The sequence below is a fragment of the Epinephelus moara genome, chromosome 23, assembly GCF_006386435.1.
Source record: "Epinephelus moara isolate mb chromosome 23, YSFRI_EMoa_1.0, whole genome shotgun sequence".
NCBI lineage: Eukaryota > Metazoa > Chordata > Actinopteri > Perciformes > Serranidae > Epinephelus > Epinephelus moara.
Genome location: NC_065528.1, coordinates 4,427,373 through 4,444,626, shown reverse-complemented (window position 1 = coordinate 4,444,626; position 17,254 = coordinate 4,427,373). Strand labels below are relative to the sequence as shown.

Sequence of the window (17,254 nt, the reverse complement as noted above, 5' to 3'; positions counted from 1 at the left end):
ATGCTTTCAGTGTGATTGGTGCCTAACGAATTTATGGTGGAGGTAGGATTGTGCATTTTCCACCTTATCCTCTGATAAGTTAAGAACACTCCCTTAAAGAGCGGTTCACATTCGGGGGTTTACTGGCTGCTTACACTATACCCACCTGTCACCTACCCATCTACCTAGTAGCATGGCCTCCTAATACCCGCCAAATCATATTTGTCCTTTGTGGGGACATGACATTGAGGCCTTTATCTTAAACACCACGCATGCAGTATATTTGACTGTGAGAAGGACATCTCAGGCTTTCTGGAGATCTAACACACATGGCGGTGTGACCAACAGAACATATATTTTGTCTTTTCAAAAAGGAAGGAACTGTAGCAAATATGTTTTATGTCAGAAAGGGAGATAAGTGATTAAATCTGTAGATATATTTCTGTTCTTCAATACAAGGGACATGTTGGAAAACATTGATAAATAACATTTCTGAGAAAAAAAGTTTCCTACAATTACTAATATATGAAAAATAAAAAAAAAATAAAAATCAAAGTAAAATGAAATAAAACAAAAATCTAAATATCCATTTTTTCCCCCTCTGGGTCTCAGGAGCATAGACACAGCACACTCACCTCACTAATCAAGTTGTCATTTCAGTTTCAGTGTGACAATGGCGCCCCGAAGTGGACAGTACCCGCCGCTGGGTGATCGGTAATCTCCGACTTGAACCGTACTTACACGAAAGAGGCCGAGTTGAAGCGGACCTGTCCGGAACATCCGGCTCTAGCTTCTCAACATAAACAGCAATGGCGGAGGCAGCAGCAGCGTCTACGGCGGCTTCACCAGTAACAGGAGGTTGGACCAAACACGTAACCTGCAGGTAAGACAAGACACAGGACTATTGAAATATCGAAGATGGTAATATCGCCTATCGTTTGACGCTAAAATAGCGGTGATACGCTGGCTGACGACCGACTGACAACAACGTCTTCCGAGGGTCGGCTCAGCTGTTGGCTTGCTAACGTTAGCTGTTACTAGCTAGACTCCTGTGTTGTTATGTTGACTGTGTTATGGTCATATCAAACTGGTGTGGTAGGCTGGCGGCTAGCTTGCTAGCTACATTGTCAACGAGTAACTCGGCTTGCACTAATGCCACACTATAATGTCGGACTACGCTGAACAACTGTCATAGAAGAGAGTGATAAATGCCTTCACTAGCTGTAACGTTACGCTTCGACTCTAGCCAATGTTAAAACCAAAGAGTTGGTTGGTGAGTTTAAATTAACTATAGACACCAACAGCAGTCAGAGAACCTGCTAGGAGCTACAGTCGGACTACATTAGCTAACGTTAGAAGTGTAATTGTTGTTGTGGCCGTGTTAAGATTAGCTTGATGCGTTATTATTATGAAAGTGAAAGAGGACCATCACACACAGTTGTCTTATTTGGATGTAGCTTTTCAAACAGACATGCGGATTTGAAAGTGAACACATGTTTTCCGTTAAAACTCTAGTATGTCAGGAAATGATCCATTAACCAGACAACTCTGTTTCTGTTTTGTGTTTTCAGATATTTCCTGCACGGTCTTTGCAAAGAAGGAGACAACTGTCGGTACTCCCATGATCTAACCAACAGCAAACCTGCAGCCATGATTTGCAAGTTTTTTCAGAAAGGAAACTGTGTGTTTGGGGACCGTTGCAGGTAAAGACACAACTGAAATCTGGGTTATTATATATTCAGATGCTAAAAAATAAGTCAAATGTGGATGTAGCTGAAAAGGCTTGGATGTTTGTTCTCAGCTTGCGTGTTCAAAGTCAGCTGCCCCAGCCTAATAAAGCGCTCCCAGTTGTCTGGTCATTATAACTTCCTTTCTAAAACTGGCCTTGCTCTCGGCCAGATGACAGCACAGCAACTTTGCTGGCAGGGCTTCTCAGAAGTGTTGCAGCCTGCTCCTCAAGTGGATCTGACACCTGAGACTGCTGCTTCCTAATGTCAACATGTTGTTGGTCTGTGTTTGTGGCAACTCCAAGGAACTAGAATCACTCATCTGAGGCGTTTCGGCATTGCTCTGCCGGATGAAATTGTGTATGAAGGAATATGCATTTGAATTTTTGTCTTGAGTGTTTGTGGAGCTAATGCCTGCCAGTGTAAGCTTCACTCTGGCTGTCTCATCATAGGTCTTTTCTTTAATGCAAGGGATCCTGGCTGATTTTATCTGAACATTGAAATATCCATTTAGTATTTGTAAAGATGTAGATAAGACTGGTATGCATCTGAATGTGATTAATGGAAGTGTTTTTTTATTGTAAAGGACCACATCACTGGGTTGCAACCAAGGGCAGAAAAATAAAGCCAACACTGAGGTGCCATAAACGGCAGTTCTTTGAATGGCCACTTGAGGCTGACTCCAGAATCCAGCCAATCCCAGTAGAACCTTATGTTAAAATGCCCAACTTTACAGCAGAAATAAACATGTTTACAGCCTGGTACAAAAAAACTGTTAGGGCCTTTTATAGCTTATTTCAACATTTGTGACTACTGTACAGGGAGTGAAGCTTTATATAACTCCATTCACATTTTTCAAAGCTTAGAATTATTATAAGGGTGGGAAAGCTCGATCCTTCACAGCTCCAACCTCTTGGCTAAACATGGTCACTTCTGCCTACATGACGACGGCTGAAATGCCACAAACCACTGAGTAACATCCCAGTAGCTACGTCGATTATTTTTAAGTCTAGGGCTGCAGCTAACAATTATTGTCATTATTAATTCATCTGCAAATGTTGTCATCAGTAATTTGTTTTTAAAATGTCTAAAAATAGTAAGTAATGCATCACAGTTTTCAAGATACCAAGTTCAAATATATTGATGTACAAATAAACCCAAAGAACTTAAGTTAACTATCAGAGGAGGGTATGAAAACCAGCAAATATTCACATTTGAGAGGTTGGAACCAGTGAACTTTTGGTCCTTTTGCTTAAAAATTTGACCTATCGATGTAATCAGTCATCAAAATGAGTGCCTAATAATTATGCGTTGAACGGCTAATCGATACTTGACCAATCCTTTCAGCTCTACATTTTCAAGGCATGTTGTAGCCTATTTTATGAAAATGAAATTGCAGAGACCTGAAACTTAACTATCCATTTAGTATATCCACAGGATATCCCATTAAAATAAATGTCAAACATGACGCTGTCATACACTTCATCTTCTATATGCTGTGTGTATTTGGGTGCAGATTATTAAAATTCAGTTTGGAGCTTAGCCCTGTGATTTCCCATAATCACATCAGTTATGCATTTAAAAAAAAATATAAATCCATCATAATGTTGCCTCAGGTTGTCAGAGTGTTTGATTTTATCAACTAGGTCTGGCCAGTATATCGATATTTAATAGATATGGTGATATAACACTAGGTATCGTTGTTTATTTTGGATATTGTAATATGTTTATGTATTACCAGACTGTTCTAGCTGCTCTATTATTTGCCTTTACAATAATATAGTCACAAAATCAATATTGAGGTATTTAGTCAAAAATATTGTGATATTTCTCAGCCTATCAATAGTTAAAAATGGTTCAGGAGACATTTTGTTTCTAAACACATCTTAGCTCTCCCATGGATGCATGCTGATTTTCACATTGGATGGCGCTTTGAAGATGGCGAGCAGGATTTATTTGTCGTAAATGTGCTCACACATGCAGTGGTATGGTCCTTTGAGGAGCGGATTAAGCTCCCAGTCTGTTGCCAGGCATGAATGTACCCAGACAGCAGCAGCCAGCTCGTATAGACAGTGTCTGCTCCGTGTCTGGCTTCAGGAGCATCCCCATAGTTACCGAGGCACTAGGATGACCAGCCCAGCAGCAGCAGGGGCACATCAGTTGCTCACATGCTTGATAATTATTCTTCAACAGTCTGCTTATGCTTATTGCCTGTAGGAAGCCTTTGGTTGGGCGTGTATGGCTCTGAGCTGCCGTTGTTGATGTTTTGTTGTGTTGATAAGTCACATTCCTCCATCCTTGTGATGGAGCTGCAGTGAGGAGGGTGTCCTCATTATTTCTGTGATCCCGTGGGGCCGTGCACCCTGTATTAAGAGTCTGGAGAAAGGCTCTCACTGTGGGGGTTTATTATGGTTGAATTCCCTGGGCTCTGTCTATTGTGATGGGCTCTGTCTCGCTCTCTCACTCTGCCTCTGTGTCTCTCCCCCCCCCTCTCTCTCTCTCTCCTGCAGCCCCCAGGGCCAGACAGAGTGCACTGCAGCCTGCATGGCAATTGCATAACGCTCTCTGTTTCCCTCCTGCTCTCTTTCCCTGAGCTGCCCCCCCTCCTCCTGTGCTGTTGCTGGGTTCCCCAGGTTCATTCTGCTGCAGCACCCTCCTCTCTCATTTATTTATGCATAGCTGTAGCAGCTCTCCTCCCCCTCCCATCCCCGCTCATCCAGCGCTCCAGTAGCTCTCTGGGAACAGACTGGTTAACAGTGTGTACTGATGGAGCTCACTATCATAGAGGAGGCTGGAGGAGAGATAGGTCAGGTGTTTCTTTTTATATGGCTGTGTGCACGGGCTGTCAGGGCCTGTTAGTTGTGCTGTATTGTAGCTGTGGAGTTGACTTGTTTGCTATGAGGCCACTCTGACAGACAGTTCATGTACACAGCTGAGGGTCTATCATTGGGCTGCACCACATCATACTATAATTGTGATGTAGATTCATACCTCTATGCCATCACATTCCTGCATGACAATGGTTCTGCTGTTTTGATATTAGCAGGAGATGAGTTGCATTTAAGTACTTGTTAGTTCTCCTCTGCTGGATATACAAGTGGTATAAGTCTGTGACAAACACTACATGACAAACTGTAATCAAAGAGGTCAAAAAAAACAAATCTCCCTTGTGCGATGGAAATGAAAGACTACCATAAAGTCTCAGACAGTATCCAGAGCTTTTCGTCAACAGCAGACATAATTTTGCCTTTTTCCTGATTAATGCAAACTCAAAACTTCCTCCATGTTTGCTAGATATTTATCCAATGCTTGTTGATGACTGTCAGGAGCACACACTTTTATTTTTGCAGAGATTACAGAGGTAGTATTTTAGAATGACAGATGAACTGCTTTTAGTCAGAGCATCAGATGGAGAAAGCCTCTGTGCAATAGAGATCTTGCTCCATCCAGAACCCTACTGGACCCCTAATCCTTCCCATCCCCCACCCCCAACCTGCTGCTAATGCTGGCACTATACTCCAAATAGAATCACATTTGCTGTCCTCCTAACATGCAACATGGCAGGCTTCAGACCAAAATGCAGCTTGACATTTTACGCCATTGCTGCAGTATGTATAAGTCATAGCTTGTCACCAAAGCTTGTTAGCTCCCACTTGTTCACTGACCCCAGTGCAAGTGGTCAACTACTACTTCAAGTTCTGCATTGCCATATTTTGCACAGTTAAAGAGACACTGTAGTTGGAAATTAAGATCTTGGATTGCAAATTCATTCAACAGTGCTCAGTGAAATTGTATTAGTGTTGCCGGTATACCGGTACTAAAATAGTACCGCGGTACTAGAGTATTCCAAACGGTACAATACTGCATTTGGAAAATACCGGTACTTTGAAATTGATTCAATTCATTAATTTAGTTAATTTATTTTACTCAATTATGCACACAAACGCCTTTCTTGTTCCTATTGGAGCACAGATTGCAAAAGTGGTGTGTATGACATTCGAAAAGTATCGAAATTCATATTGGTATCGGTACCGAAAGATTTTGGTATCGTGACAACACTAAATTGTATAAAGAGAATTAAAAACAATGCACATAGCGTAAATGTCGCCTGTCTGTATTTTTGTTGATATTGCCATTTATTCATAGGGCACATACAAATTAAAGTGGAGGGGCAGAAAAGACAGCCCCCTCTTGCCCCCTCATGATGCTGGGTCTGTGTTAATATACGATTAAGTTTTGGCTCAGACTACATTGGTGCTGCATGTTCCACTGAAGAAAGACTCACTTTCATCTATTTCTACACAGTGTTTGACAGAAAGCCTTGTCAGTTGTGTGTGTGCGTGTGTGTTTAACCAACGTTAAACTATGATGAGGCAAATTAAATGTAATATTAATCTAATAAAACTAATTCATCATCCTCAGATCAACATCTATTGGCACAACCCTACAGGTTACTCACAGCGTTAACCTAATTGATAATGTAACCAGTACTGCCTTGGCTTATAAGGAAAGGAGAGATGTGAAGTGGGACTTTTACGTCTGCGTCAAATCAACACCGTACCTATGGCGTAAGCTCTGCGTAGACACAGATAAGAGCCGTTAAATTGTGAAGATATTAAAGCCCCCACAAAATACCATTTTAAGTCTTGAGTGTGATTTATCCTGGCTTCATATGATTAAAGGAAATTTCTGCTAGTCACTAGGCTAATTTATACAATGTAAAATGTCATAGGCTTGTGCTAAAAACATTAGTGTGTTGTATTTGTGGAGAAAACGTGTTTAGTATAAGACAGTTATTTTGTCGGTGAACCTTGTGAGTTGTAATGGAGCTGAATTTTGTACTTGTGTTTGAAATTGTCTCTATCAAGCCATGTTTAATGTGTGTTTTGAATCAACTTTAAAACACTTCATAGAAATCCCACCGCTGTCTTGTGTTTTGGAGGTGTAACTGCAGATCGACACAGACACACCAGCACACAAGTATGAATGCTCACAACGGCGTAGGCCACGTGTGTAAGCTATAGTTTAGGCTCTACATAGAGCTGATGCACAAGCCTTAAGGGGCCGTGCAAATGCTGCGTTTTTTGCGGCCTCCAATTCATTGTTTTCAATGTAGACGCACAGGAGGTGCACTCAAATGCCAGAGCAATGCCGTTGCGGCACACTTTAGTGCAGAGCTGCCAGAGCTTTACATCTGTCCCACAGACGATATGCCCTCACACGTATAAACAGCACCTGGTAGAAGATCAGTTCTGCACTCAGAATTTCAGGTCAACAGGCTATGGTACTGTGCTTGCTGAGATTGCTTAGCAACCTTAGACGCAACCTGCTGCCATGCTCTTGAAAGCTGGCACAAAAGGCACAAAAGTAGTACCCAGCGCCCAACCTCGCGCTTTCCAGACGGTTAAAGACACGGCATGTGTACGGCCCCTATGACTTGACAGTAGATTTGTTAGTGCATGTGCTGAGCAAATCCATGTATTTTGCTAATTTGTGTGTCCAGGGTGTTCGCTCAGCCAAATACTTTTTGACAGGTGCACACTCTAGTTTTCACTCTCATATGTGGGCAAAATACTAACACTGTAAAGCCCAGCAGATAATGTGTGTAGTATGGCACTTAAATAACATGATAACTTAAGGGGTTTTGTAGAAAAAGCATGACTACATCTGAAAGTTAAGTATAGAAGTTAGGGTTGACTTAGAATAATCAAATACTTGGCAGTTTGCTATGAGGAGCTTGATTCGATGGACAGGTTCACAGCTGAATCATTGCAGTTTCGGGACAATGTGTTTATGAATCAAAGGATTTTTTAATTCGGGCTATAAGAGGGTGCTGAATGTCAGATTTTATAAGCTATTTTGGTATAAATTTATTAATTATTTAATAAGGCACTTGCATAAGAATGTGGCACTATTTTTTTCAAGTTATGAAGGGTTCTCTGTCAAAATTGGGAGGAGGAAACACTGTGGGGGTTTATTACAGAAGCTACAGATTATATTCAGCCACAAAATAAGCCTGAAAAGCTGAAAATCATTACAGAAGTACAGAGAGTTGTTGCATAGTGATGATGCATCATCCCCTCTAGTTGCATTGGTGTGAACCAGCAGGTTTTTAGAATGTTGCAGAATGGCGCATTGCAAATAGTTGCCTGTTTCAACTCGTCTCATTGTGAATCTTTGGTCTAAACTTGGTTTAAAATCTCATACTGGAGTGGCATGATGCCCTTGTTGTTTGGTTATGTGTAAATATGCAAAGGAGGCATAAAAAAGGGACTTTGCAGCAGCTCTACAGGGTATATCTCTCTCTCCCTCACTATGTGTCATGTTCTGTTTGTCGATCTCTTCCGCCCCCCTTTAGTACTGTGGGTGGCGTTGCTGCCACACCTACATAATCACCTACACACACACCCAACACACAACAAACAGTGGTGGACGGAATATGTTCTATAATAAAATATGTTCTTATGCCAAGTGAGCAAGACAAATTTCTTAATTGGTAGTTTCAGCTCTTTTGTCTGGTGGGAAAAAAATATATAAATTAATGTGAGAATATGGATCAATGAGGGCAAAAAACATGATATGACTGTCATTCAATATAAGGCAATACTTGAAGGATCAGATTTGACTATGTAAATTCTTGGGGATGGTGTACATACTGAAACTCTGGTAACTCTGGTATTGTCAAACCATAAATCCCGTGGTAGCTCTCCTGTATTGTAATATCTCTATGTGTATCAGACCATTGCGGGCAATGTTGCAAATCAATGAGCGGGACTGTTGTCACTATATGTCACTATTGGATTTTAATCTGATATTTGCATTTCATCCCTTTGGTTAATTTGCCTTACGACACTTACTGATTGAGTCTAGAAAACCTACTATACCATGATGTATATTTAGATATACTGTAAAATACATACACCCTGATAGAGGATTTCATCAGTGTCATCCATCGATAACACGTGTGTTACTATGGCATTTTATCCTCAACATGGAACATGTAATAGCCCATATCCTGTTTTTATCCCATCTATGTTTGAGGGTCTCAGTAAACAACCTTATCACAAGCGGGGAAAAACAAGAGATGTTAATCCTAACTAAATATAGCCTTTAGACGAGCTCTGCTCTGTGATTTACACATTAAAATATTCAGACTCTCCCCCCACAAAGCCTCCATCTTTCTTCTTTCATCTTTCTCCATTGTTTCAAGGTTATTACAATGAAGCATGTGATCACAACAATTTTCAGTCATTTTTTCTGTAGTTCTTTAAATCACAGAAGTTGCTGGTGACAAAGCACATTATGACAGAAGCCCCTGGCTAATCTGTACACATGTGGATAAGCATTCTGTATTTGTATTATTGAAGTGCGGTATATGCCGATTTACACATCCTCTGTTGTGTTTTTGTCTCTACAACATGATGAAACATCACACTCTGTATCCCTAATATTTTGACCATGACCACTGAAGGACACTTTTTGTGCGCTCAAGTTGTCTGTCATGTTGTGAAACTGAAACTGTCATCTGTAATCCCCTACGCAGCCCAATACTGTGGAGGGTAACTACAACTAAAAACAGCCCAGCAGGGGACATGTCAGCATGCATTATGTTTACATGCTTATTATTGACAGGGGAAGAAGGACAACCAAAATCTTATTTTCAGATAGAAGCACTAGAGTTGAACAGTTGGGGACATGGTGTCCTTTCTTCAAAGGAGTGTGCCAGTTTGTAAAAAGTGAACATACTGAAGACAAAGCTCGTTATCTTTGAATTGTCTTTGTCTTCTGTCTCTGTAAACTTTTGTCTCACTGCACAAACATTATACCGTGGCGTGCAGTGGCTGATCCATGGCATTTGTCTGACTGTTTTTAGTTTTACACTGAGGACTGAAAATTAGAATACATTTTTACTCAAACAGAACAGTTCAGAGAGGCCGAACATTTTGGAACAGATAGGTTTGACTTTTAGTCGTCATTCAGCCATTAGCCTACTTTCAAGAACCTGTGTTTGTCCCCATTCATATTGCTGCAGTGTCAATAGGTTATGCATCAATTATGTCAAAGGAATTTGTAAACAAAACTGACGTTACGTTTTAGATGCAGAGGTCAGTCAGCAGTGATAAATCAGGTGCAGTGACTCTTTTTAGTGCCTTAAGGCTATAAAGACCTAACTGAATAAAACTCACTCCACTGGTCCAGTAAGCTGAAAATTCACTTCTCATTCAGTATGTTTACACGCACAGCTTAATCGAGCTATGCTCAAAATTCGATTTTGGTGTCTAATCGGACTTCTGTCCTTGTCCCAGTTTACATGCAACTGAGAAAATCGAATTACTGACGGGAACGTGTCCTCCTCCTCAACACTAGGTGGCGATATGCATCATTTCAGCGGGTTAATACGGCCCCCTTTCCGGTTGACCTATTACGTCACTTAATAATAAACAACTGGAGTCAGGCGGCAGACCGGCATTTTCGAACAACAGCAAGATGGATAATCGTACAGCTTTGTTCATCTCGTACGTAATGTACGCGTTACTGATTGTGCAGATAAGGTGCACGCTATCCCTCGTGGTCATGGTGATTTCGAGAGGCAGACAAGAACGCCGTATGCTGTTGGAGGGCTACAACAATAGCATGTCTTGTCTGTTCCGGGGTCATACGCCAGCGCGGGGGGTGTGGAGCATGCGCACATGCATTGTCTAGTTTAACTCCGATTAAGGCGTATACATGCCGGAGAAAATCGAATTCCAATCGCATTATCTGGGTGTCTTAATCGGAGTTGGAGAACTCCGATATTAGTCGGAGTAACGCGTTTACATGCACATGTACCACAATTACTTAGTTGCATTTTGCAACCATGGAGCACCACTGCAACTTGCAAGTATTATTAATAAATTGACTGGAGAGCTGTTAGTTTGTTTCCAGCTTACAGTGAATAAATCCTAATGTTTAACGGTGCCGCAGCATCAGTTTAACTCCTTAGGATTTACGATAGCGTGAGCAGAGGAAGCGTGAATCTGTATACCTGCTGGGCTCCAGACCACTACTATTTAGTCACATTTTGCAATGAGGTACCTTGAAGTACCACTGCTACTACAAGATACTATGAATATATGAAGTAGAGAACTATTGGTTTGTTTTCAGCTCACAGTAAAGACTTCGTCATGTTTAAAAGGTGCAGCAGCAACAGTTTAACTTTGTGCTAACCAGAAGCTTCAAAGCTGGGTGCTTCAAAATAAAAGCACCAGTGGTTTCACTTTGATCTATTTTATTATAACAATATCGAACAATCCATGTGTTTTCACCATTAAATCAGACCAAATATGCCAGGTTGAAAAGGTGTGTTTTCAGACGGGATTTGAAAGAGGAAAGGTAGTCAATATTGCGACTGTCACGGGGGAAGAGAGTTCCTGAGGAAGGGGGCAGAGCAGCTGAAGGCTCTAGAACCCATGGTAGTCAAGCAGGCAGATGGTGATGTGAGCTGGATGGCAGAGTTTCGCTGGCTCTCAGGCTGTTGCTTGAACCACCGGCTGTACTTGTACATTTTCATATTGCCTGCCACCCATGCTGCCACCACAAAGAGAATAGAAGTGGATGAACAGACAGAAACGCTCCTCGATCTCCTTCTTAGACCAAACTCTGATCAAACTGTGAAACTAGTTTCTGTTACTGTTGTTAGAAACATATTTTAGCTTACTGTTTAACTGTAAAATAAGATTATTTGTTACCAGCTGGCCGCCATTGTGTCAAATGGACGAGTTTGCATTACATAGCTCACCAGCAGCTTTACAGCACTGTTGTCATCTTTCTTTCTGAAATGAAACCATTCTTCTGACTGTTTTTTTTTCCCTGCTCTACCATGACTCCTTCTTGTTGCTGTTTCCAGGATAGACATATGAGTTTGACGTCATTGTTTTGCAATGTACAACCGCTCTGAGGCATACAGTTCCAGTGGATCAGACAATTTGGAACTGGTTCTCGATGTCCATCCCTTTTGTTGATGGTAGAAGTTTGTTTCATACACTCTTGTAAGTAATGTTAAATAGGGTGAGCAATCTTAAAATCCCCGGTTGCATATATTTAGTGACTATATGTTATAATTTATGATTGTTAATTATCAGCTTTGTTTTGGCTGTCTGTATTTCACCTTTTCAGCTGCATGTTTTCCCAGTCATTTCTCCGGTTCTAACTTTCCTGCATGAGTGCTGTGGGGCAGTAGATTATTAGTACTGTAACAGTCCTGGTCCTGTGTGCTTCCTCAGGTATGAACACTGTAAACCAGCAAAGAACGAGGAGTTGCCAACACCTCAGACGCTGCCGCTGCCCTCTGCCTCGCTGGCTGGCTCGTCAGACCCAGAACCCAGTGGGCCGACACCTGGTTCAGGGGCACAAGACTGGGTCAACGCTGCCGAGTTTGTTCCAGGACAGCCATACTGTGGACGGGGTGAGTGACCAGACCTGATTACATCAAGTTTGATATTGATACTTAACACTTGTGTAAAAACACAGCAAGCCTCAACAAGCCACACATTGCTTCTGGTACAATGATGAATTTATCTAACTATAAAGCAAGGAATCTCTGTCTGTATGTGCTGTAATATTCATGTGAGAGTGTCTTTTACATATCTTGGGAACTGTTCATCCGACCTATTTTGTACTTGGTATGTGTATTGCTGGGGACCCAAGGACTTGCAGTGGTGCGATTTGGACATGTGACATCAACAAAACAGTGCTTTGTGGGTCTGTGCGGAGGCGGGGCTTTAGGGCTCTGCGGAGTCAAGCATGTTTTCATCTTTGTAAACAAGGACTCTCTATCGTTCTCTACTATACATTCACACACCAGATAAAGAAAGAGACCAGAGATTTTACATGTGGAAAAGTCAAACAATTCAAGCATTAGCGATGTCACTTTCAGAATGTACACTTTTGTTCCTGGACCCAAGGAAGCGCAGCGCTCTGCACAGGTGAGAAGCAGTGTGCTGGCCGCCGCTTATTGACTGCAGCTTAGATGCTGGCTGTACTAAGGCTGGGCTGTATGGACAAAAATTCATATCACTGTGTTTTTAGGCCAGTGACACACGATATACAGTATGTAGCTCGGTAATTTCTATGAAATGGGCGAAGCCGAAGAAAATTGAATTCCAATCGCATTATCTGGGCGAAATGGGCTAAGCCGAAAACAGCCCTTGACGGCGTTCTTCCAATAGATCCATTCCAGCACACAGCTGATTCAGCCGCCGCCATGGATGTTCCATCTATTGTTCTTGGAATTTCCACAGCAGTCACGGACATTAAGGAGTCTCTTGAAAATATCCGTAAGGAGGTCAGTAACACCAGTGCAGTACAGTCATCGCGATGCAAGCAGATTTGGTGTGCATGAAATCTAAGACTTCCAAGATTGAAACGGAGCTTACTACTCTTAACAAGTCTTTCACAACTTTATCAAGCCGCACTGATTTAATCCAGGCTGAGGTGCGCAAACAAAGGGATACCATCGGCTCCAACACAGAAAAAATAAAAAATCTCACAGATCGCCTGGCCGAAATGGAAGATTACACCCATCGAGCTAATTTCAGATTAGCTTTCTTACCTGAGGGAGCAGAGGGGGGTGACGCCATCGCTTTTCTCCAGCGTCATCTATCAGCTTGGCTGCCCAGTCTCTCATCCCGTGGGATTATTGAGATTGAAAGAGCACATCGGATTTATGGTGTTGCAAAATCGGATGGCAAGAACTTCAACAGAACACTGATCTTCAAACTTCTCCGCTACTCTGACAGGAAAGCTATCATGGATGCCTACAGAGCTGCTGGATCTTCTCTCTCATATGAGGGCCATAAACTACTCTTATTGCCGACTACTCTCAATCCACCTCCAGGCTAAGGAAAGCTTTCGCCCAAGTGATGTCCGATCTACGTAAGAAGGGCATCCAACACTTCATCTATCCAGCGAAGCTGAAGGTGTCCCATAACAGCAAGCAGTTCTTGTTTGAAACTCTGGATGATGCTGAGAAATTCTTGGCTGAGCTGCAGTGAGTTGAACTACAGTCTGAATCCTCCCTACGTCAGGTGAACTTTTTTTTTTTTTTTTTTTCCTTACACTTACAGACATTCACAGACGCTCACACAGACAGACGCTAACATCATACGGTTATGGACATGCGTGTATACGTGCGCGCACTTCCAGTGGGACCAATGCATACACACAAGCTTACATTCCCTCACCTTTTCACTCTCAACTTGGGATCCCCACATTGCTACAATGCTCAGAAACGGTGACTTGATATGTTTGATCCCAGTGCTTAACTTGATTTATGAATGGATAACATCATGGTGACAGTTACCTGGACTAAGGCCGCACCTTTCGTGCTTTTTGGACAATTTATAGCCTAGTCTCCACCTGCATACTGTCGCTCAGAAATACTTAATTTGAATATAGAGGCTATTTTCTTTTTTCTTTAAACTATTTTCTCTTTGGTTTCGTTCATTATAAAGACGGACTTGGTTACAAGTAGCCTACTTTTTGATTTCCCTTTTTTAATTTATTTAGTCCAAACGAGCCTATTATGAGGCAGATTTACTCCTATTATTGCCCCTCTACTTCATTGTGTTTGGCCGTTTGATAAATGATTGCATTGTGTTACAAAATAAATAAATGCGGTCTAATTGAACACTTTGCAGGCCACATATTTTTTTGGCTGACTTATTGTGTGTTAATATAAAGTAGAATATTAAACACTGTAAACAATTTATTTACCTTTACTAGTTTGTAAATCGGTCCTCCTTGCTGTGTCAGTATCCCAAGGAGCTCTTATATGCTCTTATTTACCGGTGCCTTCACAGGGGCTTCTCAGAGCTGTTCCCTGGCATACCGGTTTTGTATTGTTTGTTTTCCACAGTTAATTAGCTATTTATGGGTACATAGCCTATACTGCACACTTTTATTCACTTTTTTCATTTTTCATTTTAGTTTATGCTTTACTTTTACTCAATTTTGCTTTATTTGCCTTGTGTTTTGTGTTTTGTGTATGCTGTATCCAAATATGGTATATGATCTGGATAATCTTTCATCATCCTTTTACATCTCCACTTCAATTAACTTCAATTTTATGAGTCTGAATGTAAGAGGTTTGAACTCACCAGTGAAAAGATTGAAATGCCTTGAATTTTTAAAACTCAAGCATGTGGATTTGGCTTTTTTGCAAGAGACTCATTTGAAACAGGTAGATATAAGTAGATTTAATAATATAATGTATAAAGTTATATCGTATTCCTGCGCCCCTAATAAATCAAAGGGTGTATTAATTGTTGTCAAAAGAAAACTTAACATAAAAATAGGTATCTCTGGTGGAGATGTAGAGGGAAGGTTTTGCTATGCAACCTTAATCCTCAACGGAACAAAGTTCTGTGTGTCCTCAGTTTATGCACCTAATGTGTTTAATCCTACATTCCTTGATGGTGTGAAGCTGAAATTGTTGGATTCTGCTGACTCAGTACACATTAAATCCAACTATTAAGGATTACACCTTTTACTCATCTCGCCATCATTCATTCTCTAGAATAGACTATATATTAATCTCTTTAACTTTTTTAAAATGCATCTCACATGCGTCCATCCTATCAATGCTTATCTCTGATCATTCACCTGTCCTTATTTCTTTTGAAACTACGCCTGGACACTCTCGGTTCAAAAGGTGGCATTTCAATACTTCTCTGTTGCAGAACGCTGATTTCCTGAACAAAATCACCAACGAACTGAGAGAGTTTTTAGCGGTTAATTTACAACCAGGGATTAACCCTCACACCCTGTGGAAAGTTACTAAGTGTTGTGTAAGAGGTATATGTACTTCTTTCTCCTCTCATTTGAGTAGAGAATGTAAAAGTAAATTTCTGTTTCTAGAGAATGAAATATCGAGACTTGAATCTCTTCAGAAATCTTCCTTTTCTGAGAATAGACAGAGAGATTTATCTATAGTAAAATCAGAGTTTAAATCTCTAGCAACTTCTAAAGCGGAGTTCTTACATCTCAGAACTCGTCAAGAGATTTATGAAAATGCTGAGAAACCAAGTAAACTTTTGGCATTGAGACAATCTGAACAGCTAGCATCCATAGATATGATCAAAAATGCTAATGGAGAGTTATGTACACTTCCTTCACAAATTAATGAAACTTTTTCTTCCTATTACTCTAAATTATATACATCTGAGTTTCACAAAGATAATTCGGCAATATTGTCATTTCTAAACTCCTTGAATCTACCCACTCTTTCAGCAGAGCAGATTTCTAAGCTTGAGGACCCTATTACCCTAACTGAAATGAAAGATGCTCTGGACTTAATGCCAAAAGCAAAATCACCAGACTTAGATGGCATTCCACCAGAGCTTCTTGTGGCTTTATGGGACCTGGTTGGTCCATTCATCTTGGACTCTTTTAATTTTTCACTTGTGGTTGGAGGCTTCCATCGGGATCAAAAAACTGCACTTATTTCTCTTCTTTTAAAAAAAGGTAAAGACCCGTTGGAATGTTCCAGCTATAGGCCCATAGCAATCTTAAATTGTGATGTCAAACTATATGCAAAAGTTTTATTAAGATGACTGGACACTTGTATCTCGTCCTTGGTTCATCCAGACCAAGCTGGCTTCATTAAAGGCCGCTTGGCTTCTGATGGCAGTCGCTCTGAGGCTGTGATTGGTGTAGATAGCTGTTGTCCCCGCCTCTTTACACATCTTCGGCAGCATCTGTGCGAGTGAGTTTATTCCCAGCGGAGCTTTAGCGTACCAGATATTGTCTGTGTGAGCTGCTGTCATCCTGGGCTTCAGATAAAGGGCATTTGCATCTGGTGGAAGTTTGTTTAAATACTTTTCCAGGGATGCAACGCAACTGCTGACCTAACTGACACTAACCAGCAGTTTTGATTTGATTGTTGATTGCAGTCAGCTGTGAGGCGGAGTGATACATACACAGTGAAATAACCGTGATGTTGTACTCCAATATCGTCACGGTTTTACTGTCTCTCGACCAATCAGATTGCAGGGCCGGAACTAACTGTTGTATAATTCTCTATTGACCATGTGAAACAGCATACATTTTTTTCTTTGTTCTACCATATGAAACAGCATACAATTTTTGCTTTGTTCATTTGTTTTGGTTGTTTCTGTTTGTTTGTTTTCATATTTTTTATTTTTGGTTCTTTATTTACATTGCGCTATGTACAGATGATTTTCAAAATCAAATAAATAATTATTAAACATCAAAAAAGAAAAAAGAAAAAGAAATGGGCTACATGTGCAGTTGCAATGCTGGATGTTAACTTTTTGCACATAGCACTGGAGCTAGAGAGGTTTAAAGATCTGCAGCACAGGCCACAAAGCCATAACATGAGTATAACAGTATCAAGTAGGTCCAAATCCATTTTAGTTTGACACAATTAAAAATCTTTGTGGTGTTGTTAAAGGAGCTATATGTAAGAAATCTAAAGCAAATAGTCGTAAAATCATCCTAATATGTCACAGAGACTAAGGAATAATGTTCATATAACATACTGATCTCAC

At 40.9% G+C, this 17,254-nt stretch overlaps 1 protein-coding gene across 2 annotated transcripts in view; it reads left to right on the top strand.

The window, feature by feature from the left end:
• The first annotated feature begins 712 nt into the window (after positions 1–712).
• Positions 713–17,254, top strand: part of mkrn1 (makorin, ring finger protein, 1) — a 29,736-nt gene continuing 13,194 nt past the window's right edge. Inside the window, exons 1-3 of one of the 2 annotated variants that reach the window (XM_050036147.1) lie at positions 713–862; positions 1,551–1,682; positions 11,969–12,150. In XM_050036147.1, coding sequence (XP_049892104.1) covers positions 789–862; positions 1,551–1,682; positions 11,969–12,150 — 388 coding nt within the window. In that variant the 5' untranslated portion in view covers positions 713–788. Of the gene's footprint in view, positions 863–1,550; positions 1,683–11,600; positions 11,735–11,968; positions 12,151–17,254 lie in introns of those variants that run through there. The other variant, XM_050036148.1, reaches the window with a different exon arrangement.